At 53.4% G+C, this 27032-nt stretch overlaps 1 protein-coding gene across 7 annotated transcripts in view; it reads left to right on the forward strand.

Moving 5' to 3' along the window:
* F8 (coagulation factor VIII) overlaps positions 1 to 27032 on the forward strand; it is a 92824-nt gene that overhangs the window by 715 nt on the left and 65077 nt on the right. For 4 of the 7 annotated variants that reach the window (XM_075941246.2, XM_075941247.2, XM_075941253.2 and 1 more), the window contains exons 3-6: positions 10335 to 10683; positions 22361 to 22485; positions 24978 to 25100; positions 25863 to 26075. In XM_075941246.2, coding sequence (XP_075797361.2) covers positions 10358 to 10683; positions 22361 to 22485; positions 24978 to 25100; positions 25863 to 26075 — 787 coding nt within the window. In that variant the 5' untranslated portion in view covers positions 10335 to 10357. Of the gene's footprint in view, positions 1 to 10334; positions 10684 to 16989; positions 17448 to 22360; positions 22486 to 24977; positions 25101 to 25862; positions 26076 to 27032 lie in introns of those variants that run through there. The other 3 variants (XM_075941251.2, XM_075941252.2, XM_075941250.2) reach the window with 3 other exon arrangements.

Here is a 27032-nt window from a genome sequence, read left to right on the forward strand (position 1 = left end):
ATGGGGCCAAAGAGAGACGGGCAGCTTCGCGCTAACTAACAGAAAGCTACCGAGTTCTCCAGCAATATCAGGGATGGTGCCTTATCACTGCAGAGCTTTGTGCCTTGTGGGCAATAGGCAGGAGATACACATTCGCTGAGCAGACAGGCACACCAGGTACAGACAGTACAGTGCGTAGGAACACGCACACACAGACTGGGAATGGGAGACCTGATTTTTGCCAATGAAGGAGCCACTAGGAAATAGTTACAGTAGAACTTGGGTCTCAGGCCCCGCAAAAAGCCAGCTTTAAGTTGCAGCAGCAGCTGCTGCTTTTTCTAAATTACTCCACCAATCACCCTCAAGGCACAACAAGAAAGACTTTCAAACAAGAATCATTTTCCTAGCACAGACTAGACATTCTGCCTAAGGACTTCCTCCTTTTTTGGTCTAACTTCTCACTCAGAAGCCAGTGGTTTCATTAAGGATGCAAAAATAATCAGCAAAATGCAACATTTTGAAAGACAAAAATAATTTCCTTTTTTTACTAGAATTTCAAAAACTACTTGCCCCTGTAGCAGAGCCACCAGCCCTTCAGCCTCCCTTCGCATGTGCTTAACCAGTACCCACTGGAGCTCATGATCCTATCTACATGGTTTCTTAGTCTTTAAGGTGCTTCTAGCCTATTGGTGGTTTTTTCAGTTTTTTATAGCACATCAGCACACCTGTTGAAACCAGCTTCTAAAGTTCCTTAAAGGTAAGTATGTACTTAAGTGTTTTGCTACAGCTCAGCACATGGGAGCCGTAAGTTCCTATTAAGAAAATAGCCTCTGAACTGGCACCTTGCAGCTCTGATCCAGCAAATCACTTACGTGTGTGTTTAGCTTTAAGCAGGTGAGTCCCATGGACTTTAAAGTAAAGCATGTGCTAAGTGATCCGCTGGCTCGAGGCCCCAGTCGGCAGTGTCTCCTGGAGCGGTCCGCGCGCTGTCAGCCGTGGTCCGCGCGCTGTCAGCCGTGGTCCCCATACCTGGCCGTTTCTCTCGGCGAAGCATACAAAGCCTGCTCATTTACAAAATGCTTTCCAGATGGTGCCCAGCCAGAGGAGGGTGGCCCTGGTCCTCCAGACACACTCCTGGATGCTCTGAAAAATGAACCGCCGTTTGCTAACCGCATGCCTCTCGACTCAGCATTTTAGCAGCAGAAAAAATGAAACCGGGGTGAATAGAAAGGAAGAGAAGAGAAGAGCCGAGGAGGCTTTGTAGAGCTTCGTTTCCTTCCCCTGGCCTCGCGCTGCTTCCTCACAGTAAAATCCACAGGCAGCCGGGGACGCGGGGCAAGACCTGGGCACAGCTTGGGTCTGAAGCTCCAGGCTGGGGCATTATTTTCCTCCCTTCTTCGTGAGCCTTCAGTGCTGCTCTCTGTTGAGCCAGGCTAGAGGCAGCGGGGCTGCTGCTTTTATCAGTACAGCAGCAGCAGCTTCTGAATTCCCCTTCCCCCAGGATGGGACATTCATCCTCCAGCAGGGACAGCCCCTGTACCACAGGTCTGGGGCGATGACGAGGGCTCCTCTTAGAGCAAACAAGAAACTGGGGATTTTTACTGGGTTTTCTCCCCTCCCCCCTCCCTCCTCACTTTCTGGAAACGAGGCACACTCAGGCTCCAGTTTTTCATGCCACTTGCGTTTCGCTGCTCTGTGGGGGCGAGGGCTCGTCGCCTTGGCCCTGCCTGCTTGCAGATAGGGCTGTAGGGACTTTACAGCCTCGCTTGCCTCTTTCCCGACTTCCACTCAGCACAGAAAGGGACTTTCTTCTCCTCTTGTGCTGACACCTGGAATTTCTGATGAGCTGGCTTTGTGGTCATTTCCCAGACGGGCCTCTCCCCCTCCCCACTCAGCTGGCACAGCATATGTCCCACTACTAGGGACCTGCTCTTGTATAGACAGCGACTGCCCCCTCCTCTCTCCACCTCATCCCAATGCTCACACTTCCTGGTCACCCTAGCCCAGGCAACGCTGCATAAAGGGTAGATGCTTTCCTCAGAGCCTGCTCGTGCCTCCCATAGGCTGCTGCTGCAGGGAACCCCAGGATTTCAGTGGCTATGCTTGCATGCGCAGCTGTGCTTCCAAGTGGGTACAGGGCTCCTGCAAACGGCCCACCAGCATTACAAATCGTAAATAATAATAATACTATTAACAGAGGCAGACCTGAGTTCTGTTCCTAGCGCTGCTGTGCTCATGGGCAAGAACGCTTTGTACCTCAGTCTCCCCATCTGTAAAATGGGAATAATGGTACTGCTCTCTTTTGTCAAGCATTTTGAGACCTAGAAAGGGACAGTTCCATATTAAATATAACGATATTCCCATGTACTGTGTCTGTGCAGAGAACATCCATGTGATGTTCTCTGATAGTGTTTTTCTAAGAGATAAGCTCTTGTTCAAGGATAATCAAGGGATCTGAAGCAGAAATACATACAGGAAAATCCGGTGTTATGCAGGAGCTCAGACCAGAAGACTGCACTAACCCCTTCCCGTCTTAAAATCTATGACTATGAGCCATGTGATAATTTGCCTGCACCCTTGACCAGTTTCACCTGCTCTTTGCCCACTGGGACTACTTGCATCTTTCTAAACCTCTCAGCCACTTCAAACAGTTGCTAAATGCAAAAGCCACTTGCCACAAAGTCCAGCCCTGGACTGATGTGACGAAGTGGGAATTTTCTGTGTGTGCCTCAGTTTCCCCTAATGATGCATTGTTACCACGAGAGGGAAAGGGACTGTTTGCTTTCAGGACAGGCTAGGAGACATGGGTCTGGATGTCCCCAAGCTGCCCGCGTCTTAATCACCACATCAGTGGAGCACCTGAGAAGCCAATGCCAAACCCAGTTGCCAGGACAATGACGCGTTAGCAAGCAACGACCCAAAGGGATATCAACTTTCTCCCCTCTCAGCCAGGAATCTGAGCAGTAGCCCCAAAGGTCAGGTGCGAGGTGACTGCGGAAAGCATCAGGACTTTCATCTGGAGACAGACAAAGCTACAATGAGGGTTGCCGACAGCATGGCTGGGCTCCACAGGGTGGACTCTGCATTAACCTTCCTGCCTCCCAGGCAGTGAGCTAATAAACCCTACCCTTGGCAAGGCTGCTCTCTGCAAATGCATTGGCCCCTGCAGAGTGTCCCAGACTCTGTCTCAGGGGACTCCCGGCACAGACCTCATGACCCTAAAGGCCCAGAAGAGGTGGTGGTGAAGCCCTGTGGCCCACCTGAAGTCAGGTGAAACCCCTGCTGGTCTTGCATGCTCTGAGGGCCCCCCCCCTTGCGGCTGGTCCATAGCTGGGGGTGCAGCACCATCCCAGGGACAGATTGAAAAGCTGAAAAACTCTTGAACAGATCAGGTTGGCAACCGGCGTCGAATCCCCCTGGAAACAGACTGGGATTCTCCTTCCTGCCAGTTTTAATGTCTAGAGTTGGTAGGTTCCAGCCTAGCAGACCCCCACAGCTGTTTGCATTGGGTTTTTCCATATCACTATCCCACACATGCAGAGTATGCATCCTGCTTCCTTTGTCTCCTGAGTGTTGGTTGGGAGCAGTTTCTTTTGGGATAGCCAAGTACCTTTGGAGCTTCTTTCCCCGTGGAATTGTCTTCAGCATCCGGCATTAAATACAGCCCGGTTTGGGCTTGCGGAGGGCTACATTGGTGAGATGGCTGCCTGGCTCCCCTGGTGCTTGGGCAGTGCTCGTAACCAGGGCCCTACCGAGCTCACTGTCCATTTCGGTCAGTGTCGTGGCCAGAGGGTTTACGTTCGCGTCAGTCTCACATGTCCAGCTGTTTACATCTAACATGGCGTCACTGTAGCCATGGGAGTCCCGACCCAAACGCGCTGGGAGGGCGGAGGAGGAATATGGAAAGTGTGGGGCTCTAGGGCCCCAGTGCATGCGAGGTGTGGGGGAAGGGAGGGGGGCACACGGGTTGCAAGTGGAACCCCAGTGGGCTGCAGGCAGCGGAGATTGGCATAGGTCCTTTCTAGTGAAGGAAGAGCAAGCCAAGGATAAATACCAGCTGCATGGATTTTGGACAAGCCTGGGGTGTGGTGTGACAAGATCCTTGTTAGTCCTTAAGGTGCCACATGACTCCTGCTCATGTTGCTGAAACAGGCTAATGCGGCCCCCTCTGAAATCTGACATCCAGGAGTCTGGTAAGTGGAGGGCGCGGTTCCAGTAGCACAGGAGCTTGTATCCAGCGTCAGGGCACCACTGTGCTTGGTGCTGCACAGCACACAATGAAAGACAGGCCCGGGCTCAGAGTCATCAGGGTGCCCAGACAGCAGTGGGCGGAGAGGGAGCTTTTGCCCTGTTTTACAGCTGGGGAAGTGAGGCACAGGAACTGGGCTAAAGAAAGTCTCCTCTAGAGTGAGGAGTTGGTGCCTACGAAGGTCTCAGCCACAAGGGCATCCTCCCTCTCTTGGCTGGGCCCGTGTGCTGCGGACATGGCCAAGGGCCTCCAGAGCCTCTGGGACATCTGCCATGAACTCCCAGCCCTAGAAGCCACTGAGAATTGGCACAGGGAGGTTAAAGGTGGCTCATGGGAGACGCGCCCGCCAAGGAGAGTGGCACAAAGAACCGATGAGCCCCTGGATTCCGGTTTGCTCGCAGCCCTGCGTAGGGCAGCTCACCTGCTCTCTAGTTCTCACCTTGCGAAGGGCGATGGGACGTGCTTCCCGTCTGCGCAGCAGAGCTTCCACCGGGCAGGTTTCCCTCGTCTGCGGGCGCCCGGGCGTCGTGTCGCTCTCGCCGCCACTGGTGCCCAAGCTGTGCTCAGTGGGCGCGCTGGCTCAGGCAAAAGGCTGCCAGAGCATTGCGCTGGGAGCGCTGGTGCCTCGTTGGAGGCGGTTTCAGTGGGCAGCTTTTCGGTGGTGCCCTTAAGTAGGCTTGATTGAGGGGGGAAGATGCGGGGAGGCAGCGGGGCCTCTGACCAGTTCATTTCTCTGGCTAAACTGATGTGAGCTGCCAGCTTTGCCCATCTTGCCCCCGAAGAAGCCTCTCCTGGCCAAGGGTCTCAGAGCAGCCAAGAGTTAGGATCAACTCAGGGTCACAGACAGGGGCACAGAGATGTTAAGTGATTTGCCAAAGGCCAGAAACCGAATCAGTGGAGAAGGCTGGCACAGCCCACAGATCTCCCAACTCCACAATCTCTCCCTTCATCAAAAGACGCCCCTTTCCCCGCCAGCCTTTAGATGCAGTTCTAGTGGTCCCCTGTTCTGAAATTTAGCTAGATGTATTTAGATAAAGAGCCAAAAATTAAATGAAAAAAGGACAAAATATTTTGGGTCAACATATTTTTTTCCTTGTTGAGAAAAGCAAAACCAAAACAATTATATAGAGTCAACCTATTTTTCCATTTGATTCTATTCCCGACTAATCCAACATCACCCAGCAGGCCAGAGGCAAAGTCACCTTTCCTCACTCTGTGCCTCAGTTTTTCCAGCTGTGGAATGGGAACAATGATTCTGCCCTCCTGTGTCAAGTGCTGCACAACTTATGAATGAAAAGCGCTAGGCAGCCGGGTGTTATTCTTGTGAGTTGTTAAGCGCTTTACAGGTGAAAGGGTGCAGACAGCCCTGGCCCTGGAGAATGCACATCCTCACTGAGACGAGCCGCAACATTGACAGGATGCCGTGGGGATACCCACCACATGCTTTTGCCCTAGTCAGATGTTTGCTGCAAAACATGTTTTGGTTTTTTCAAACCTTTGGGGCTCAAGTCGAAAGCTGCTGCCGCTTCTAGAGGAATTGCTAGATTCTGATTTCCCTGCTTTGAGCTGTGGGGAGAGTGTTTTCACCCAGGTTTGTTAGCTAGCTGCTGTGTCAGCCATCCCCGCAGAGAGCCAGGAGGAAGGAGTGGGCAGTCCCTCAGAGAACTGGGTTTTTTCTCTTGCTACAGGGGAGAGTCCCTAGAAAATTTTGCATCCCTTGCAGGAGCTCTGCTAGATAGCATCATTGCTTGGAAGGGTTTCCCCCGCTGCGGCCCGGCTCTGTGTGCTTGCGAGGGGAGGGAGTTGTGCTGGGAAGAGACGGGGTCCTACCCCCATGGAAGTGCCTTGGGTGGCCCCTTCGCTACTGCAGCATGCACAGGCGCGCAGAGCCAAGGGGCAGCGCAGCTGGTGTCAGTGGCATTGCGGCACTAATGACTGATCTGCCCCAGGGCTCATAGCGATGGGAGGGGAGGCAAATGACATCACACGGCTCTGTACTGCAGAGGCTGGAATAGCTCATTGGGGCAATGGTAAAGCAGACTGAGCCCTGCCCAGCCCAGCAGACCTGAGGGACAGTCGCAAAAGCACCGGAGCCTCAAATCCTGGGCTCTGATGTCCTGTGTGGCCTTCGGCAAGTCACTTCCCTGCTCCGTGCCTCAGTTTCCCCAGCTGCGAAAGGGGGGCAGTGCTGCCCTGCCTCTCGGAGGGGCTGCGAGGCTGACACACTCCTTTGTCTAGCCTAGAGCCTGAGAGGTGAGTTCTTGGGTCTGGTCAGCAGAGGCGGGTGACGATTTCCTGGGACCCTGGGCCAGAGCAATATGGGTCCCACTCACAGCTGCACCCCTTTCTGCCCCTTCCCCGTTCCACCGCGGGTCCCCCACACTGCAGCCTGTAGCCTCTCTTGCTCCTTCCTGCCTCCGCCCCCTCCCACAGCTGGAGCCCCAAGGCCAGGGAAGCTATGCCCCCATGCCTTGGCCTCAGGGCCACAGTGGGGTGTGATCTCCAGTCCCAGGCCACGGGTGCTGGGACTTCCCTGCTAGCCCCACGCTTCTGGGGCTGCCTTCCCTCTAGGGCCCAGGTGGCTTCTTAAGTCTAATTGGGATTCAGGTGAGCCAGGAGATGCACTGGCCTGGTCCCTGTAGCCCCCCCCCCCCCTGCCCCGGAGCAGAGGAGCAGCCCCCTCCCCTGCCCGCACGTGCATTACTTCAGAGCAGAGGCTGGCTTCCTGGGAAGGACTCACTGGGTATTTCCCATACCACCTCATTTGCATAGCAGAGCACAAGGTAAGGCAGACCCCTCCCGCCTTTTAGTGTTTGCAGCCAGAAAACATCCAATGAGCTCAGCCAGGGAGGAGACTTTCCGGGGCCTCGCAAACGAGACGTGTGAGCTTCAGCCCCAGAAAGATTTGCATAGAACGTTCTGGTGAATCATTTCGGGGCTGCACTGTGGCCCAACGAGGGAGGTGGAGGTGTTTCCAACTCTCTTCCGCTCCCCCCTAGCCAGCCCGGTGGGCGTCTTCAGAGTGGATTCCCCATCGTGTATCCTTTTGTGGCCCTTTGGAGCACCCAGGAAGGGGATTTCCCTAGAGCCTGTAACTGACGCAGCTCAAGGGTGGCTGTGGTAGCACACTGACCCACAGTGACTTTTGCCCCATTGCTATGTCCACAGCAGCAGTTCAGATTAGGGATGTAAGCGACTAGTCGACTAGCAGATAAGCCTGGGCTTAGCGGTTCATCTAGTCAACTACTCGCTTCCCACCTTGCTGCTTCTGAATCAGAGGCAGCCGCATGGGGAGGGGGCAGTGAGGCAGCCGTGAAGCAGCCTCTGCCCACAGTGGCCGCAGGCCCTCAGCTGGTCCATGAGTGGAGCTGGTTTTTAAATGAGCTGACCTCTCGGACCAGCTCCCACCTGGCACCCGGCGCTGTTGCCCCTGATACAGAGGCAGAGATGTGGGATGGCAGGTGGGTTCCCTGGGAATGGGCCAGAGTGCACTGGCTGCAAGCCCCACCCCCGGGGACTATAGACTAGTCAACTAACTAGTAAAATTTCATGCGGTTAGTTAACTATTCAGTTACTCACTGTCTAACATAGTTCAGGCCACGTAGACGAGCGTCCAACGTGGCTTCTGCTCCAGAGAAGGATGAAAAAAATCCAGAGTGCTCTTACTGAATAGTGCAGTCCTATTCCAGGAATGCCAGTGTCTTTCCTGACCCTTTACGGTGATTAGCTGATGCCCAGAAACTAGGGCTGTCAAGCGCGTGCTGCCCCTTTGAAACGCTGTGGCAGTGTTTCAAAGGGGCAGTGCTGTGAGAGCCTGGGATCAGCTGGAGTCCTCAGCTGACCCCAGGCCCAGTGCAGCTGCCCCTTTGAAATGCTGCCCCAGATGAAGCACTGCAGGAGCCCAGGATCAGCTGGAATCTCCAGCTGACTCCGGCTCTGTGCAGTGCTGCCCCTTTGAAGCGCTGCTCCAGCGTTTCAATGGGGCAGCGCCATGGGAGGCTGGGATCAGCTGGAGTCCCAGCTGATCCCAGGCTTCATTGCGCTGCCCCTTTGAAACACAAGGGTGGCACTTCGAAGGGGCAGTGCCGCACAGCTGACCCCAGGTGCTGCCCCCTTTGAAATGCAACAGTGTTTCAAAGGGGCAGCTCTGCCTGGAGTCTGGGGTCAGCTGGGGACTCCAGCTGATCTCAGGCTCCTACTGCTCTGCCCCTTTGAAATGCCCTGGCAGAGTTTCAAAGGGGCAGCGCCGCAGAAACACCTGTGATTAACGTGCTAAAAAATTAATGTGTTAATTGTGCTCTGTATAATCACAGGCGTTAATGTGCGTCAATTGACAACCCTACCAGAAACATGAAGCTTGATTAGATTTGTATCAGTCTGCACTGGGCCTGGTCTTGTTCCCACAAAAAGCAAAACTCCTGGGCTACATTTATATTGCACTTTCTTGCGCAAGAACATATGCAGATGAGCTGTGGTGATGAATATCACTGCACCTCATTTGCATACTTAATGAGCTGCCATTTTTGTGCAAGAAGAAGCAGTCTACACTGCTCTTTCTTGCACAAACCTCCTTGTGACCGAGCGCCCCCATGCTTTATGAAATGGACTCATGGACATGAATATACGTAACTCAAAGGTGGTTTGAGCGAATTATTTCATGTAACCCATCCATCTTCATGTCATGATTTGTTGGGTGTGTTTATCTTACTCTGTTGTACGCATCATTTGTGTGTGGAAAATTAGACACAGGGAGTGGGGAATAATTTGTAAGTTTCCAGTGTGTGAATGGGAGACATGGAGGGTGTTACCTGCAACTTCTAGATGAGCCACCGTTAAACAATCTTTTGTCCTTCAGTCTGAGCAGTGGTTGGTAGGGAGTGACCTCACCTCCTTAACAGAAGGAATAGGAAAGGAGAGGCGGGGTTTTTGGCTGGGCTGCACCTGGAGGAAGGAGCCTGAGACCCCAGGGGGGCGGACACAGCCCTGGCGTAGAGTGGCAGCTGGAAGAGAGGTTTTAGGGTGAGTTTGATGAAGTTTGCACTGAGGTTTCAGTGGAGAATCAGCCGGGCGGTTTTGTTTCTTTTGATTTGTTACCTACTTTGCTCTGCCGACTTTCTCTTCTTACTCCTTCAACCCTACTGCTTCCACTTCATAAAACCGTTTTTATTTTCTATCAAACCCAGTGTAAGCGACTGTTACCTGGGGGGCAGCCAGTGTGACATTCCCCTTCCATTGCTAAAGGGGGCTCACCTAATTCCTTGGGTCTGATCCCATGTGGGGGGTGCTCTCTCAGGAGGCTGGGCCCTAAACTGCTCTCTCCTTGGCCCTGAAGTGGTTCAGTGTCTGTGCTGCTTCTGTGTGGGGGGAGGGACCTCAGCTCGGGGCCTTGGCTGGAGACCAGGGAGCTGGCCCAGCAGGACCGGGCGGTGAGGAGCCCCAGAGAGCGGGAAGGCGAGTGGCAGTGGCCGTGCCAGCACCCCGGGAGGCCCCCGAGGGGTCGTCTGTGACTGTGACCCCATCACACCCCCTCTTGCTCAAGAGCTGTTCTGCTGCTTATTTTCAAGCTTTGCTTTGGGTCCATTCTTCGTGGGGTTGCACGTGTGATCTCAGCCTGTTGCTCACTAGAGCCGCAGCCATGCCTACCTGCAAGGCGCCGTATGCACCAACACCGCGCAGAGCAGTGTAGGGAACACACGGTCCCCTGAGGCTGCTCGTCCTGCAGAACCAGAGCTTGGCTTTGAGTCCACGTTTCCTTCTTGGCACATGCACCTGTCACAGGCTGGACCCAAGAGCTTTGCTATGCAGGCGCAGCTGAGGCCAGTCTCAGCCTGGTTGCATTGGGCTGCGAGAGACAGTAAAGCACCTTGCTCTCCATGGCCTGGGGGAGGCTGAACTGGGCCCCAGCCTTGCGCTTTTTCCTTCCCTGCTGAGAGAGGAGGGAGCGGGCAGGGACCACTAGCCACAGCCCTTCCTTTCCACAAGTCACTCCAGCGTTCCGAACACAAACACCCTGCACCTGGAGTGCTGCAGGCCAGGAAAAGCTCAGGCTTTGTTCAGCCTCCCTTTTCCCTTTGTTTTTTCCTCTCCTTCTGCCGGTACCACCCAGAAGACGGAGCCCGTCGCTTACGTATGTCTCTTTCTGCACCGCTCTGGTCACGACTGCCTCGCCTGACGCCTGGGAAAGCGTTCCAGAGGGTTGACCAAGTCTGGGGTTGCTGCTTCCCTCCTTTCCGCTGCGGATTAAAGCACCGGACGGAGGACACATCAGAAATGACTAGTTTTAATCAGAATCGCTTCTGCCTCCCCAGCATGAGGGCCAGCCGGCTGCGAGGAGCCCTGTGCTGCTTTCTGCTGGGTTGCCTCGTCCAGGAGGGCAGCGGAATCACCCGACGCTACTACATTGGCGCCGTGGAGACGGACTGGGACTATGTGCACAGCAGCCCGCTCTCCGCTGGGTAACACTCTTTGTGCTAGGCAGCTCTCAGCATGGCTTGGAGGAAGGGGGCACCATGTATCATGGCGGGGATGGTGGCAGACAGGCCCCGCCAGGGGCATACAACGGAACCTGTGGCGTAAATGCAGCTGTGTGTCCGTGAGTGTGTGGGCATCTGGTTGTGGGCGTACAGCGGCTTGAATGTGCATGCGTGCATCTGTGTGTGTGACTTACCCTGACCAGGCACACACGTGTGAAGGCATGTTTGTGTGTGCGTCTGTGTGTGTGTCGAGGTGGACACACACAATCTGATTCTCCCAGTGCCTCGCACCTGACATCGTCACTGAGGTCTGTGCAGAGTGCATAGAGCAGGTGGGCCTGGCCCTCCAGGGTTACACCGCTGTGTTTGCCTGTGCCTCCGCAGGTACAGGCGATTGCAGCTCCCGCGGCCCCTGGAGCTGCCGGTCTGCGCAGTGTAAATCCCTGTACGTGGCTCCCGCGCGTTCACCCAGGCACAGTCTGGCAGGTGGCTCACAAGACTGCTGTGGTGCTGGAGCCGCAGGGTGAGCTCCTGCAGGGCGCCTGTTACTAGCTAGGACTTGTTTTAGGCATTTCCTAGCTCTTTTATCGACGTGTATGGGGAGCTGGGAATTGCTGGGCACCCCCTCCCCTGCCGTGCTAGCTAGGCGGGTTTCTGATTTGCTTTTCGGTGAGTTGGAAGCGGGGCACAGGACTGCATTTTCTGGTCCCGGGGGTGTGGGAGTTGGCCAGCCCCTCCCAACAACTGGTTTCAGTTGCTTGTCACTTTGCCAAAGTGTAGCTGGGCGGGTGGAGTGTCTCTTGCTGGGTGTTGGCCTCACGGGGGCTATTTGAACCATTTCAGCAAAAGTACTTTGGCCATTTCCACGAATGCGATGGGGGGGGGGGGATGTTTTGCCCTGGCGAATGAAGTGTGCACAAGGCATGTTTTGAGAAGTTCTAGAACCCAGGCAGGTTGGAGCAGGGGCAGAAGATTTGGAGGAGGGGTTGCCCTGGAGTCAGAGACCTGCCTTTTGCTTTTCCTGGGAAAATCTGTCCAAATTCGGCCATGCCCGAGTCTTTGAAAAATTGCAGGTTGCGTGTGCTCCGTAGAGATCTGCTAGGCTGACAGCTCAGTTCTCCATCGATGCCATCTGACCTGAGCATGGCTTAGTCCCTCATAGCTGCACCTGCACCGCCCCTCTGGGAGCACCCGCGTGCGCCCTCCAGGGGCTACCATTACTATGCCAGGCTGCCCGGCAGCAGCCCCACCACTGTGAACCGGGAGGCGGTGCCTCCCCTGTGCTCAGGGTTCCCCCTGCCAATGCCTGGGCTCTGTGGAAGGGGGAGCGGCTCAGCTGGCCTCACTGCAGGGTGCTGAGGAATTAGGGGGGAGACAGGCATGGGAGGGTGGGGCAAGGCAGCAGGGGATGGGCCTGGATAGGAGGGGAGGGGCTGGGGACATGGAAGGAAGGGAGGTAGGAGCAGATGGGGAGGAGGTGTGAAGGGGCGGGGGCAGACGAGTCTCCTGTCCCCCCTCCAGGCCCTGGAATTGAACGCAGGAGTCCCCAGTCTTCAGACTTCTGCTGTTTGCAAACGTGTGTAAAACCCGCTGGCAGAGTGTGTCCGAGTCGGCCCCTCGCGCCTGGCCCACGCACTCCGATGGCTATTGCCCCCGGGGTCTGTGCCGCAGAGCTGCGGGGCCAAGCCCTGCGGCTCACCCTGGCCCACGCACTCCGATGGCTATTGCCCCCGGGGTCTGTGCCGCGGAGCTGCGGGGCCAAGCCCTGCGGCTCACCCTGGCCCACGCACTCCGATGGCTATTGCCCCCGGGGTCTGTGCCGCGGAGCTGTGGGGCCAAGCCCTGCGGCTCACCCTGGCCCACGCACTCCGATGGCTATTGCCCCCGGGGTCTGTGCCGCGGAGCTGTGGGGCCAAGCCCTGCGGCTCACCCTGTCCCACTCACTCCGATGGCTATTGCCCCCGGGGTCTGTGCCGCGGAGCTGCGGGGCCAAGCCCTGCCGCTCACCCTGGCCCACGCACTCCAATGGCTATTGCCCCCGGGGTCTGTGCCACGGAGCTGCGGGGCCAAGCCCTGCAGGTCACCCTGGCCCACGCACTCCAATGGCTATTGCCCCTGGGGTCTGTGCCGTGGAGCTGCGGGGCCAAGCCCTGAGGCTCACCCTGGCCCACGCACTCCGATGGCTATTGCCCCCAGGGTCTGTGCCGCGGAGCTGCGGGGCCAAGCCCTGCGGCTCACCCGTGCGTCCGCGCTCTTCGCACGTGTGACGACGCGTCGGGATTTTCCCATCTCCTGCACCCCCGAAATGGCATGAACAGACTCCCCCAGCCAGTAGAATGGAGGTTGTTTATTGCTCCTCCAGCACAGCGCAGCACAGATGTAATCTGGTTACAGGAACTGGGGCTAAGAGGCCTCAGTGCCCCCCCTTGAGATAGGGGAGTCCCAGCCCCCTCCCCAGCTCCTTCTTCCCTGCCTTCCAGCCAGGAACTAACTCCCCCTCCTCCAGCCCTGCCCACAGCCAGGGCAGCATCCACCTCCCTTTGTTTCTCCCCATGGGGGGCCGCAGGTCAGACAGGTTTTTGAGTCACCTTTGCATAATAAGGTTTTCCCTGCTGGGTCTTGCTCCAGACAGCAGGGGTCACCACAGCCCAGCAAGTACCCCCACTACGTCACCACAGCCCAGCAAGTACCCCCACTACGTCACCACAGCCCGGCAAGTACCCCCACTACGTCACAGCCCAGCAAGTACCCCCACTACGTCACCACAGCCCAGCAAGTACCCCCACTACGTCACAGCCCAGCAAGTACCCCCACTACGTCACCACAGCCCGGCAAGTACCCCCACTACATCACCACAGCCCAGCAAGTACCCCCACTACGTCACCACAGCCCAGCAAGTACCCCCACTACGTCACCACAGCCCGGCAAGTACCCCCACTACATCACCACAGCCCAGCAAGTACCCCCACTACGTCACCACAGCCCAGCAAGTACCCCCACTACGTCACCACAGCCCGGCAAGTACCCCCACTACATCACCACAGCCCAGCAAGTACCCCCACTACGTCACCACAGCCCAGCAAGTACCCCCACTACATCACCACAGCCCGGCAAGTACCCCCACTACGTCACAGCACGTTCATTGCTTTTGTGTTTAGATCTCTTTCTTGTCTTGCTCATTGTGACCCTTCACGCTGCCCCTCGGGCCCAGCGCCTCTTTGACCACATGGTCGCGCCTTTTTCCCCAGAGCCCCTGCCTCCTTCAGTGTGCAGGAGGGGTCTGCGCTGAGAATGGCGAGGGGGCGTGTAGAGAAAGGCTGTTGTCCGTAGGGCCTTTCCTCCGTTTGTGGCGGAACTGTTGAATGAGGCAGGCGATTGCAGAGACAGCTTCCCCAATTATCACCTCTAATATCATTAGCTCACAGACATTAACCTCCCCCCCACCCCCCTCTGTTCTAAAATCTGATTTGCCCTTTTCATATGTGTTCTCTTTTTTTGATTGTATCCTTTGGTATATCTGGTCGTGCCAATTTTCTTCCACTATTTGATCTGAGGAAGTGGGTCTGGCCCACGAAAGCTCATCACCTAATAAACCACCTTGTTAGTCTTTAAAGTGCTGCCTAGTCCTGCCTTTTGGTTCAGCTACACCAGACTGACACGGCTACATCTCTATTACTAGAAAGAAAAAGGTGAGTCTCATGGGAAAGGCAGTTGACGGCTGCCCTGGAGAACTGGAGTCTATCCATGCCTCTGCCACTGTGTTCCTGTGTGGTGCTGGGCAAGTCACTTAACCCATATTTTCCACAGGTGTCACTACTTCTGTGTTCTTCATTTTCTGGATGCCTGAGGAGTGCAGAGGACAAAGAGGCAATGACTGTAGTCCAGGCAAATGAGAAGCTGGGGCTGGGCTGTGGGAAGGGAGGTATGGGCAGAGTAGAGAGACAAATAGAGGGGAGACAGAGCTGCCTATTCGCTGAGTGCAGCATGGCTGTGTAATTACAGATTGTATTGTGGTGCGAGGGAACTAAACTAAGGGTCCACAGGGCACTTCGAGTCTGGCCTTTCCTAACTTGATTTTCAGGTGCAATGTTCTGCCCGTGTAGTTTGTTGGATTTAATTACACATGGAACTCGGGGACAACCCGGCCACATAGCTGGGCTGATCCATCTGTGGGCCAGATTCTGGGCTCCATTAAATCCAGACTGCCACTGTATTCCTCTGGGTGTCTGCTGGCGCCAGAGAGCGGTGTATGGTCCTCTAACTCTCCTCACGCCTATTCAATGATGCGCCAGTCATGATTTGGGGTTCATGGCCCACATTCCATGGGGCAGCCCCCCGTCTGCCGCATCAAGGAGGGGTTTGGAATCACTGTGTATTTGGAAAAGAGGTCTTAGCCTCCTGGATTGTTGTGTACTCCCCCTTCCTCCCTTTAGTCTCCCACTGTCTCAGCTTGAATGTCACCTGAGAAGGAATTCTGTCCTCTAACCCCCGCCCCCAGTCTCATCTCTCTACTCTGCCCGCGCCTCTCCTCCCACGGTCCAGCCCCAGCTTCTCGTTTGCCTGACTCAGTCATTGCCTCTTTGTCCTCTGCACTGCCCCCAATCGTCTTCCCTTCTGACTGCTGCCCCGCGCCCAGCCCTGCTTTCTGCCTGGGCTGTCTGGCTCTTGGGCAATGCAGCAGGCTAGCGAGGCTCGGAATACGGGTGGTGTTAGGGGAAGCCTGGTAGATGAAGAGGCGCCATGTATGCAGGGCTGGATTACCCAATAGGGAGACTACGCACGTGCTTAGGGCACCCGCAAAGCAGGGGCACCAAAAAAAAAAGAGATTTTACGGGCTAGTGTTGTTTTTATTGTGAATTACATATGGGGGGCACCACAATCTTTTCAGTGCTTAAGGCCTCTACCGGTCTTAATCTGGCCCTGCATGTATGCACAAGCTCTTGATCAGTCCTAGGTGTGGGTACCAGAGGGTCTGCTCTGTGCCCAAGGGGCACTAGCATGTCACAGGGCGTCCCCGCTATAAGTCACCCTGGGATACATCCGTTCCGCACTAGAGTCACTGTCGCTTGTAGGAACGGATGCGTTATGAACCCTCCCCTTCCCCACTGGAGTTGTGCAGAAAAACCCACTTGTGCAAATGGAAGTCAGCTGCGGGGAAACCATTCCCCACTCTAAGTTGTTTCGCTATAAGTCCAAGTGCTTTGGAATGTATCATGGACTTAGCGCGAGGACGGCCTGTATCGGATTACCCCGGCCAACGGCAGAGGCCCTGCTGGGAATGACCTCACAGCTTCTGAGAGTGCTGATTGGTTACTGCTTCTGGGGACAGAATGACGGGAAGTGTTCTCCAGTTACAGTGCTGGGGTCCATATCCCGTTCAGGTGCCTGAAGATGTCTGTGCTGTGTCTTCTCCTGGCGGTAGGGCTGAAGGACTTTGCTGAGAGATACACAGGCCTGCTGCTACTATCTAAGGGTATGTCTAGTTCGAACTCGGGTGGTAGTGCAGACATACCCTAAGCTACCTTCATCAGTGGTATCTGAGGGTATGTCTACACTACCCCGCTAGTTCGAACTAGCGGGGTAATGTATGCATACCGCACTTGCTAATGAAGCCCAGGATTTGAATTTCCCAGGCTTCATTAGCATAAGCGGGGAGCCGCCATTTTTAAATCCCCGCTGCTTCGAACCCCGTGCAGCGCGGCTACACGGGGCTCGAACTAGGTAGTTCGGACTAGGTTCCTATTCCGAACTACCGTTACTCCTCGTGAAACGAGGCGTACCGGTAGTTCGGAATAGGCACCCTAGTCCAAACTACCTAGTTCGAGCCCCGTGTAGCCGCGCTGCACGGGGTTCGAAGCAGCGGGGATTTAAAAATGGCGGCTCCCCGCTTATGCTAATGAAGCCTGGGAAATTCAAATCCTGGGCTTCATTAGCAAGTGCGGTATGCATACATTACCCCGCTAGTTCGAACTAGGAGGGTAGTGTAGACATACCCTGAGGAAGTGGGTCTGGCCCACGAAAGCTCATCATCTAATAAACCATCTTGTTAGTCTTTAAAGTGCTACATTGTCCTGCATTTTGCTTCAGCTATCCCAGACTAACACGGCTACATTTCTATCACTATTCATCAGTGGTGGCGCTCAGAACTTCTTTCTCTCTGGTGGTTCCCTTGTTTCTAATTCTTTCCCTGCCTTCCAAGAGACTAACTCTATTTGGTGATTCCTGATGATGGGTGACAGGTGTCCCCTTTGTTGGGGGTGGGTGGAGTGGGGAACAGGGTCTCTGTGTGTCCTGTCAAAGCCACGAGAAGCTCTTCTGAGCCTCCAAGTCCTCCTTTGGCCACAGAGGACTGCCTGGAAACGTAGGACTTTAGCACAACAATGCAGCCTGTTTTCCTTGGCTGCCTCAGAGCTCTGAAGAAATTGCTAGATAAGGAAGCCTAACAATGCTGACGAAATGTTCCAGGCACTATCTGCCTTCACTTTAGTTTGCCCTTAGGACAAGAGTTCCTGATTCCTGAGTAAGAGATCTGATCCGATAAGATGTCCTGCCAGAAATGCTTGGACGTCCGAACTCTTGCTTCATCTCTGATCCAGAGCCAAGCCAACTCTCTGGATTCTGTGCTGTTATTGAAGCTTGCAGGGAATGCAAAGCAAGCAATGGCATTTGTGCAGCAGCTGCCTCGCCTTGGCTAGCTGACTCCCCATGGTCACAGTATTTAAGGACCAGATTCTAGCCTGATCCATGTGAGTACTTTCGTGCTGGCGCCATTCCTCAGGCCAGGGGAGTGACGGGTGACTTACAGGAGCATGCAGGAGACCAGAATTGGGTCGCACAGCGCTGAATTCGCTGCTTCACTCCCCCCACCCAGATTTTCCTGGCATCAAGGTTCGAACAGTCTGTCTCGTTTCTGTGGAGTGACCAAAGCCTTTCCTCTCTGGGCTGCAGCTGGGAGTGCAAAATGATGCAGTCTAGTGACTCTGCCGTGGCTACTGTGAAGTGAATTGGTGGCCTCATTGGAGCAACAGAATCCAACTGGCAGGCTTTGTGAATAGGCCGTGGAGACGAAATTCACCTCCTCCTCCCTGATCCATCCAAAGCAGACTGCAGGCGTCCGGGCAGGCAGGAGGGGCAGGAGATGCTTTCACTGCTGCGATCTTGCTCTGAGCTTTCAGGAAACCATTGCTCATCAGCAGAGCTTGGGGACATTTTTCAGTTCAGTTGAATGTGATTGTAGCTCCGGCCCTTCCCAGTCTTTTGTATCTGTCACTGGGTCTCGTTCCATTTCCCCTGCAGGAAGAATTCAGCCAGCTACTGCTATTACAAATGCAGGATTAGTCAGCAGGGAAGGAATCTCTTGTGGAGGCAAATAGCAACTGGCTTGTGTTCCAAAGCAAACCCGCTGCACAGTCTGGGAGAACATTAGCTACTGGAAATGGACTGTGGGCTGAGACTGATCAGGAAACCTGCAGTCCCTGGAGAGACTCAGAGTTTTGTCAGTCTGAGAAACGTACCGCGTTTCTGCTGGACAGTGACTGGGGAGGGAGCGTTAAACAATCAGTAGCAGGTCTAGGTAGTGCAGTGGGTGTGTTAAATGCAGCCAGCCCGCCTCCTGTCTCCCAGCGCCTCAGTGCCGAGGGACCAGGGTGCAGGTCACAGTGAGGCAGGAATGTTGGGGCCTCACTCGGGTCGCTAAGCAGAATTCCACAAGCTGTCTTGGGCTGGCTGCCGGAGAGGATGTGAGCTGGAGCACTGTCCTGCCAAGGCTTGGACACAGGGCCGCCTGTATGGGGCACCTAGGCTGCAGAACTAGGATTGCCAGATGGTTTCCCAAAAAATACCAAAGAAAACAAACAAACAAAAACAACAGGGGGAAAAAATTGTGAGCAAAACAAAGGAGGGGGGAGGGCAGAAAAAGTTGTTGAACGAAAAACAAAAAAGGAAAGTGATGGAACTGACCCAGCCGAAATGCAGTCGCGGCTCCAACCACTCTCCCCACCCCACCAGGCACTGCGGGGAGCCAGCACGGGGCTGCCACATGTCCCAAGCGGCTTCTGTAGGGGGCCGAGCCGGGCCCCGGGAAAACCAGGAAGTACCGGCCATTTTGGGTGTCCGGTATTTTCTGAATTTTTTTACCAGCCAGAAGGCAAAAATACTGGGCTGTCCGGTTCAGTACCGACACCTGGCAACCCTGGCAAGAACAGACTCCGACAGCTGAATGCTCAGCATCCGACCTCCCTCTCCTGAGCAAGCTGCTTGGGATGGAAGCTCCCCTCCCCCCAAATAGTGCCACCGGGGCTTAGCGACCAGGTCCAAGAAGCAGTGAGAGATTGATTAAAAGTGGAAGTTACACCCTAGTGAGAAATAGGGAGGAGCGTAAGAGACTAGTGGACTGTCTGATGAGCAGAAGCTTGTCGATAGTCAGCTAGTGATGTGACTAGTTGTGCTCAGAGAGAGGCAGCAAGGGGGAGAGCAGGAGCCGGTGCTGGGGGGAGCAGGCTTAAAAGCCAGTTCCCCCCGGCACTGTCTCTGTGGGGGGCAGGGAAGCAGAGGCACAGTGGAAACGGTGCGAGCGGGGACGGAAGCAGTCTCTGCTCACACTGCTTCTGCTGCGATTCTGCTTGTATGTGGCAAAGGCAGAAGCCCCGCAGGGAGTGCAGGACTCCCCTGCTGCCCCACACTCCCTGCCAGGCTTCCTTTTGAAATGTAGCAAGAGCCCCAACAGGGCTCTCGTACATTTCAAAGGCTGAGATTCTGCAGGGAGCGTGGGGCCAGTGGGTAAGTCCCTGCTGGCCCCACACTCCCTGCGGGGCTTCTGCTTTTGAACTGTAGCAAGAGCTCAGTAGGGCTCTTGCTACAGTTCAAAGGTGGAGGTGTCTTTATAGACTCATCAGATAGTCAATGGACATCCCATCGACTATCCAGTTAGTTAATTAATCTAAATAACATCCCTAGCATAAACTCTGTCAAATTAAGTGTAATACTATAATAAAAAGAGCCAAAAAGGAGTTTGAAGAGCAGCTAGCCAAAACCTCAAAAAGAAATAGCAAAATGGTTTTTAAGTACATCAGAAGCAGGAAACCAGCTGAACAACCAGTGGGACCCTTGGACAATCAAGATGCTAAAGGAGAACTCAAAGACAATAAGGTCATTGCGGAAAAACTAAATGAATTCTTTGCTTCGTTTTCATGGCTGACAATGGGAGGGAGATTTCCAAACCTGAGCTATTCTTTTTAAGCTGACAAATCTGAGGAATTGTCCCACATTAAGGTGTAATTAGAGGAGGATTTGGAACAAAATGATAAACTAACAGTGACAAGTCACCGGGACCGGATGGCATTCGCCCAAGAGTTCTGAAAGCACTCAAATGGGAAATTGCAGAGCTTTTACCTGTGGTTTGTAACCTATCCTTTAAATCCGCTTCTCTACCTGATGACTGGAAGATAGCTAATGTGATGCCAATATTTAAATAGGGCTCTAGAGGTGATCCTGGCAATTACAGACCAGTACAACTAATGTCAGTACCGGGCAAATTAGTTGAAACTATAGTAAAAAATAAATTGTTATGGAAGAACATAATTTGTTGGGGGAAAGTCAACATGGTTTCTGTAAAGGGAAATCATGTCTTACTAATCTGCTACAGTTCTTTGAGGGGGTCAACAAGCATGTGGATGGGGGATCCAGTGAATATAGTGTTAAATTTCCAGAAAGCCTTTGACAAGGTCCCTCACCAATGCCTCTTAAGCAAAATTCGTTATCATGGGATAAGAGGGAAGGTCCTTTCATGGACTGATAACTGGTTAATAGACAGGAAAGAAGGGTAGGAATAAATGATAAGTTTTCCGAGTGGAGAAGTAACTAGTGGGGTCCCCCAAGGGTCCGTCCTAGGACCAATCCTATTCAACCTATTTATAAATGATCTGGAGAAAGGAGTAATCAGTGAGGTGGCAAAATAGGCAGATGATCCCAAACTGCTCAAGAGAGGTAAGACCAAAGCAGACTGAAGAGCTTCCAAAAGATCTCCCCAAACTCAGTGATTGGGCAACAAAATGGCAAATGAAATGTAATGTTGATAAATGTAAAGTCATGCCCATTGGACAAAATAATCCCAACGACACATACAGTATGATAGGGGCTAATTTAGCTACAGCTACTCAAGAGAGAGATCTTGGAGTCACTGTGGCTAGTTCTCTACAAACATCCACTCAGGTGCAGCAGCCGTCACAAAACACAAACAGAATGTTGGGAGTCATTTAAAAAGGGATAGAGAATAAGACAGAGAATAGCTTATTGCCGCTGTATAAAACCAGGGCACGCCCACATCTTGAATGCTGTGTACAGGTGTGGTTGTTTCATCTCAAAAAAGATACACTGGCATTGGAAAAAGTTCAGAAAAGGGCAACAAAAATGCTGAGAGGTTTGGAACGGGTCCCCTGTGAAGAGATATTAAAGAGACTGGGACTTTTCAGCTTAGAAAGGAGGAGACTAAGGGGGGATATGACAGAGGTCTATAAAATCATGAGTGGTGTGGAAAAAGTGAATAAGGAAAAAATATTGTTCCCATAATACAAGAACTTGGGGTCATCAACTGAAGTTAATAGGCAGCAGGTTTAACACAAACAAAAGGAAATATTTCTTCATGCAACACACAGTCAACCTGTGGAACTCCTTGCCAGAGGATGTGGTGAAGACTAGGACTTTAACAGTATTCAAAAAAGAGCTAGGTAAATTAATGGGGGTTAGATCTATCAGTGGCTGTTAGCCAGGATGGGTAGAAATCGTGTCCTTCTCCTGTTTGTCAAAGGCTGAAAATGGATGACAGGGGAGGGATCACGTGATGATTCCCTGTTCTGGTCATTCCCTCTGGGGCACCTGGCGTTGGCCAATGTGGGCAGACAGGACACTGGGCTGGAGGGGCTGTTGGTCTGACCCCGTCTGGCCGCTCTTATGACTCTATATAGTCTGTTGCATGAAGGAGAGCCACACTTTCAGTCCACGTGTCAGTCATTCTGTGGGTCTTTCTCTTTGGATGAAGAGGGTTCTTCTGAACAGGATTCCACAGCTGAGTGGGTGCACTGGGAGCTTTACTTTGCTCTGAAGCACGAGAGCCTGGCTCCTACTGAAGGAAGGGCGCTAGACTAGGTGTTCTAGGTGCTCTTAGCGGGGATGGTGAGTCGCACATGCCTGCAGTTGAAAAGATGTAAACATAAATGTGTGAGGAAATTTGGCAACCCTGGATCCTTGTGTTAGGTAGGGTAACGGATGACATAGAGATTATGTTTCTTAGCAAGCTCTTAGCACCTCAGACACATAGATTCGCATGTTCACAGTCAACCGATCAATCACACGCATCGGGGTTGGCTTTAGCCAGTATGTGTGTATTGTATGAAATGGTCAGAAGTCTTATTGTGATGTGTCTTAATCCAGAAAGACTCATCATGTTATGTCCTTATAGATAATTTAGATAATTTGCGTGAAGAACTGTTTAAAAACTCACGCAGTGGGTACTAGGAAATTTGCAGAGGGTAATAGGGCAGGTATGGACTAGAACTGACATGAAGGTGTGATATTTTGGGGAAAAGGGAGGAACAGGATATTTGCAAACAGTTTATAGCTGGATCTGTACAACTAGTGCGAGCTTCTTTCTTCTTTAATGCAGAGCCCCAGAGATGGGAAGCCAAAAGCCATCTATGGCCAGCATTTCCACGCGATACAAGAAGGCAGTGTTTGTGGAATATACTGATTCCTCGTTCACGCAAATCAAGCCCAAACCAGCCTGGATGGGTAATGTGAATGACTGTTATCGCTAGTCTAATGAGCTATAGTTTTATATACATCTGATGGTCTTTATTTATGCTAGACAGAATGGTGAGGAGAAGGTAGAGGAACCTAGACAGATAGGCTGTGTCTAGACTGGCAAGTTTTTCTGCAAAATCAGATGATTTTGCGGAAAAACTTGCCAGCTGTCTACACTGGCCGCTTGAATTTCCGCAAAAGCACTGACGCTCTCATGTAAGATTGTCAGTGCTTTTCCAGAAATACTATGCTGCTCCCATTTGGGCAAAAGTCTTTTTCCGAAAGACTTTTGCGCAAAAGGGCCAGTGTAGACAGCATAGTAGCGTTTTCTGCAAAAAAGCCCCGATTGCGAAAATGGCGATCGGGGCTTTTTTGCGGAAAACCGTGTCTAGATTGGCCATGGACGCTTTTCTGCAAAAAGTGCTTTTGTGGAAAAGCATCCTGCCAATCTAGACCTGCTTTTCTGAAAATGCTTTTAACGGAAAACTTTTCCGTTAAAAGCATTTTCAGAAAATCCTGCCAGTGTAGACGTAGCCATACAGTTTTAACTGGGGATATGCTCTATTGTGTACTACAAGGGTGAAGATAGATAGTTCACCTTTCCTGCCAAATGATCCCAGATCACAGTGATCAGTACCCACCAGTAAAATGCGAGGCATGGGAACGACTTGCAGTGCACTGCAGCATTAGCTCGTGCGGGGCACCTGCAAGTGTAGCATGGTGAGGCGTTGGGAAAGAATTGCCCAGGGAATTGAGCTCCCATCTGAAAAGCACAGACTCAGTCCCAGAGGGAGATGCAGTAGCAGCATCTTCTCAACTCACTGTTCCTTGGTCCACGTCAGCATGTTCGCTGCCTTATCCCTGCACAGTAACATTTCTGAACAGCCACAACTTTCAGTGGCTCAAAAGGAAACAGTTCCTGTAACCCTTAAGATTCCTGTCGCTGTTTTGGTCACCCGCCTTGCAGGGGCCTTTTGGGGTCTTTTTGACCCAACATAGGTTGCTGTCAGTGACATGTAGCCTCTGAGGTTATTAAACGTGCTCAGGAAATTGAAGTCTCTTCAAGCACATTGCTCAGTTCCAGTCCCTTTGTAGCCGTGCTGATATTGCTACTTTAAGAAGTGTTTTTTCTTTAAAGAAAACCCCTCAGCATTGATATGTTTTCAGATCGTATTTCTAGCTCCAGAAGACAAGTAGGATCTTGTTTCTTTTGGAGTTGGGGGCTACTATCCTGGGTTAAAATCTTCAAAAAACTTCGATGTGTCTTTGGAGTCAGAGGCCCCTGCAGGACGCAGTGTAGCATGCAGGAGGCTAAGGTCTGTGCATACGGCAGCCAGAGGTGCGGCGGCCGCCCGAGTTGGCCTGGCCACGCTAGTTTTGGTCTGAGCTCTGACCCCAGTGGTAGCGATGCTGCAGCAGTGCGGCTGTGCAGGCCTCCCTTGTCTCAGGCAAGTAGCCGCTGCTGCTGCAGCGTTGGCCTTGGGTCCGTCTGCAGGGGAGACAGACCGAGTGCCTGTGGGACTTGGCTCCGAAGCGTTACCCTGCCTCTAAGCCCTAGCCCCTCCGGTCCCCTCGCACGTGGTGTTTCAGTCCCCCAGTCTCTGGCCTGGAAGGCTGCACGTGGCCTCCCCCATCACACTGTCTTTGTAACCCGGGATGCTTTGGGCCGGGTCGCCTGGCGGGCACAGAACCTGCAGAGTAACTCGCCTGCTGCTTGTGCCACGGCGGCACAGACCCGTGAGTCCAGGCGGGACGGCTTGGCAGCGCCGACGCAGGGGGAGGAAGGGAGCAATTGCCCTGGGGTCCAGTGATTCTAAAGGGCCCGGGGCTCCTGGCAGCAGTGGCGGCGGCTGGAGCCCAGGCCCCTTCGAGTTGCTCCCCAGAGCCATCCGCAGCGCGCTCTGGCTGGCTCTCTGGGCCAGCGGGGGGGCGGGCAGAGTGCCTGAGGCCCCACCCCATCTGGGAGCACAGAGCCGGACCCCCACCTTGGCCAGGGGCCCAGCGATCCTGTCAGCTCCCCTTGCTATGCTGCTGCAGTAGAATCAGAGAGCCCAGGGTCAGAAGGGACCAGCCCCTGTGTAGCACAGGCTGCCAGCCCCACCCACGCCCCCGGTCCACCCAAACACTGTACAGAACAGGCGGCTGCAGGAGGGGCTGCCTGGGGCCCCCCCCACAACCCTGTTCCCTTCTGCCTGGAGAGCCTGCACTACTCCCTGAGGCCTCCATGGTCAGATTCTGACAGTTGCCTGAGATAGCGAGGCCTGGACATGATGGTTCAGGGGGTCCCGCCTCCAGCCCTATGTTCCTAGGCGTCCCAGGGTGATGCCTGTAGCTGGGGATTGCAACCGTGCCCACAAAGCTGCCCCGGCTGTCAAGCGCCATACGCTCCTGGGCCCCTATGGGCCCCTGCGGGATGCCAGCTACTTCCCTTGCGTCTCTCTCTAGCTCTCACTTGCCCAGCCGTGCTCTCATTCTTTCAGGTCTCCTGGGCCCCACCATCCGAGCCGAAGTCTATGACACTGTGGTTGTCACCTTTAAGAATCTGGCTTCCCGCCCTTTCAGCCTCCATGCTGTGGGTGTGACCTACTGGAAAGCATCAGAGGGTAAGTCTGCCCCCTTCCCTCTGGCTCCTTGTCAGCTCACACAGTGCTTGTTCACAGAGGGCTAGCAGTGGGAGCAGGGAGCTGAGAATACCGGGCTGTGTTCAGAGCTAAATGAAAGAGCAACCTCTTTGCCAGCTTTTCCCATCGCAAACCTCATTCTCATGGCTGCTTTCAAACCAAAGAACCACTAACTCCCCCTAGAAACAAAAGACAGGACTATGTAGCACTTTAAAGACTAACAAGATGGTTTATTAGGTGATGAGCTTTCGTGGGCCAGACCCACTTCCTCAGATCAAATTGTGGAAGAAAATTGGCACAACCATATATACCAAAGTGATATAATAAAAAAAAGTGAACACATATGAAAAGGACAAATCAAATTTCAGAACAGAGGGGGGATGAGGGGGAGAGGTTAATTTCTGTGAGCTAATGATATTAGAGGTGATAATTGGGGAAGCTATCTTTGTAATGGGGAAGATAAATTTGACACTTTGCGACTGGGCCTTAACAAAGATGCTAATTATCTTACCCATTACAAAGATAACTTCCCCAATTATTACGTGGCTAGTAAGTGCTGATGCCCTGGTAGCACTAAAACTGCCCATCAGACAGCGGTCTCCTTGGTAGGCAGCTGCATCTGGAGAACGGCCCGGAGGAGAGATGAGCTGGGTCGGTGCTGCCCAGCCTGGTTTTAAGGAAGATGATAATGAAACCCAGGACAGCTTTGTAGCAGTGATGAGCAGGCTGCTCTTTTGGCTTTAGGGGCAGGGTATCACGATGAGACCAGCCAGGCAGAGAAAGAAGATGACTCGGTGGATCCTGATAAGACCCACACGTATGTCTGGGAAATCCTACAGGACCAAGGACCAACAGAGTTTGACTCCTCATGTCTGACCTACTCCTACTTCTCTTACACTGACAGCGTGAAGGACATCAACTCTGGCTTGATTGGAGCCCTGCTTGTCTGCAGGCCAGGTGAGGGTACGGGGAATTGGAAGAGTGAGGGGGTGGGTTCCTCTAACCAACTGCTTATTATTGGATCTGACTGAAAAGACAATGAATCTTCCTTTCCCTGAGCAGGAATCAGCAGCAGGACCCGTGGGAGGAACCACCTCTCTTGGAGGGTGACACGTGTTCTGGGTGGCACGTTGTCCAGAGGGTGCCTCGCCCATTCCCAGGCCAGAAAGCGAACACCCTTTCGAGCTGGAAATAACTTGGCCGTGTCTTTCCCCCAACCAATTTCTAGTATTTCCCAGAGATTCCAAACCAGTTGCCGAGGCAACAGTGTCAGGGTGTGAGACCTTTCACCTGTGCCGTGATCAGTCTCAGTGCTTTTCCGCGGGTACATGGGCCTCGTAAGACCCAAAGCAGATGGGGCTGCGCCAGCTGGGGTTTACAAATCATGCATAGACAATGGAGGGTGTACAGTGCCGAGCCAAATGCAGGATACTCTTGCCTGTTCTAGGCACGGTCCTTTTGCCCGGATGGAGATGGGCTACAACTTGGCTCCCAGCAGTACCTGAAGCTCAAAGGAGCAAAAAGCGATGGCAGCAGAGCACAGATGTAGGGATGGGCCGTTTCAGGTGATTAAGTACAACCCTGCAGGGCACAAGGACACTTTGATCCATCCCATCAGTGCCTGCTCCAGAGAGCCTCTGAGGCAAAAAGATCTCTCAGAACTGGGTGCCGGAACAACTAAGTGGCAAATGAAATGTGATGTGGACAAGCGCCAAGTGCTGCACATTGGAAAACACGACCCCAGCGAGACGTATCAAATGATGGGGGCTAAATCCTCACCACGCCAGGGAGCTCTGGGAGTCACTGTGGAGAGGTCTCTGAAACAGCCATTCCGTGTGCAGCGGCAGCCACAAACGCAAACCGAATGGGGGAATCTTTAAGAAAGGGATCGGGTACGTCTACACTAGCCCCCTA

The sequence above is a fragment of the Pelodiscus sinensis genome, chromosome 13 (genome assembly GCF_052426305.1).
Source record: "Pelodiscus sinensis isolate ZL-2025 chromosome 13, ASM5242630v1, whole genome shotgun sequence".
Lineage (NCBI taxonomy): Eukaryota > Metazoa > Chordata > Testudines > Trionychidae > Pelodiscus > Pelodiscus sinensis.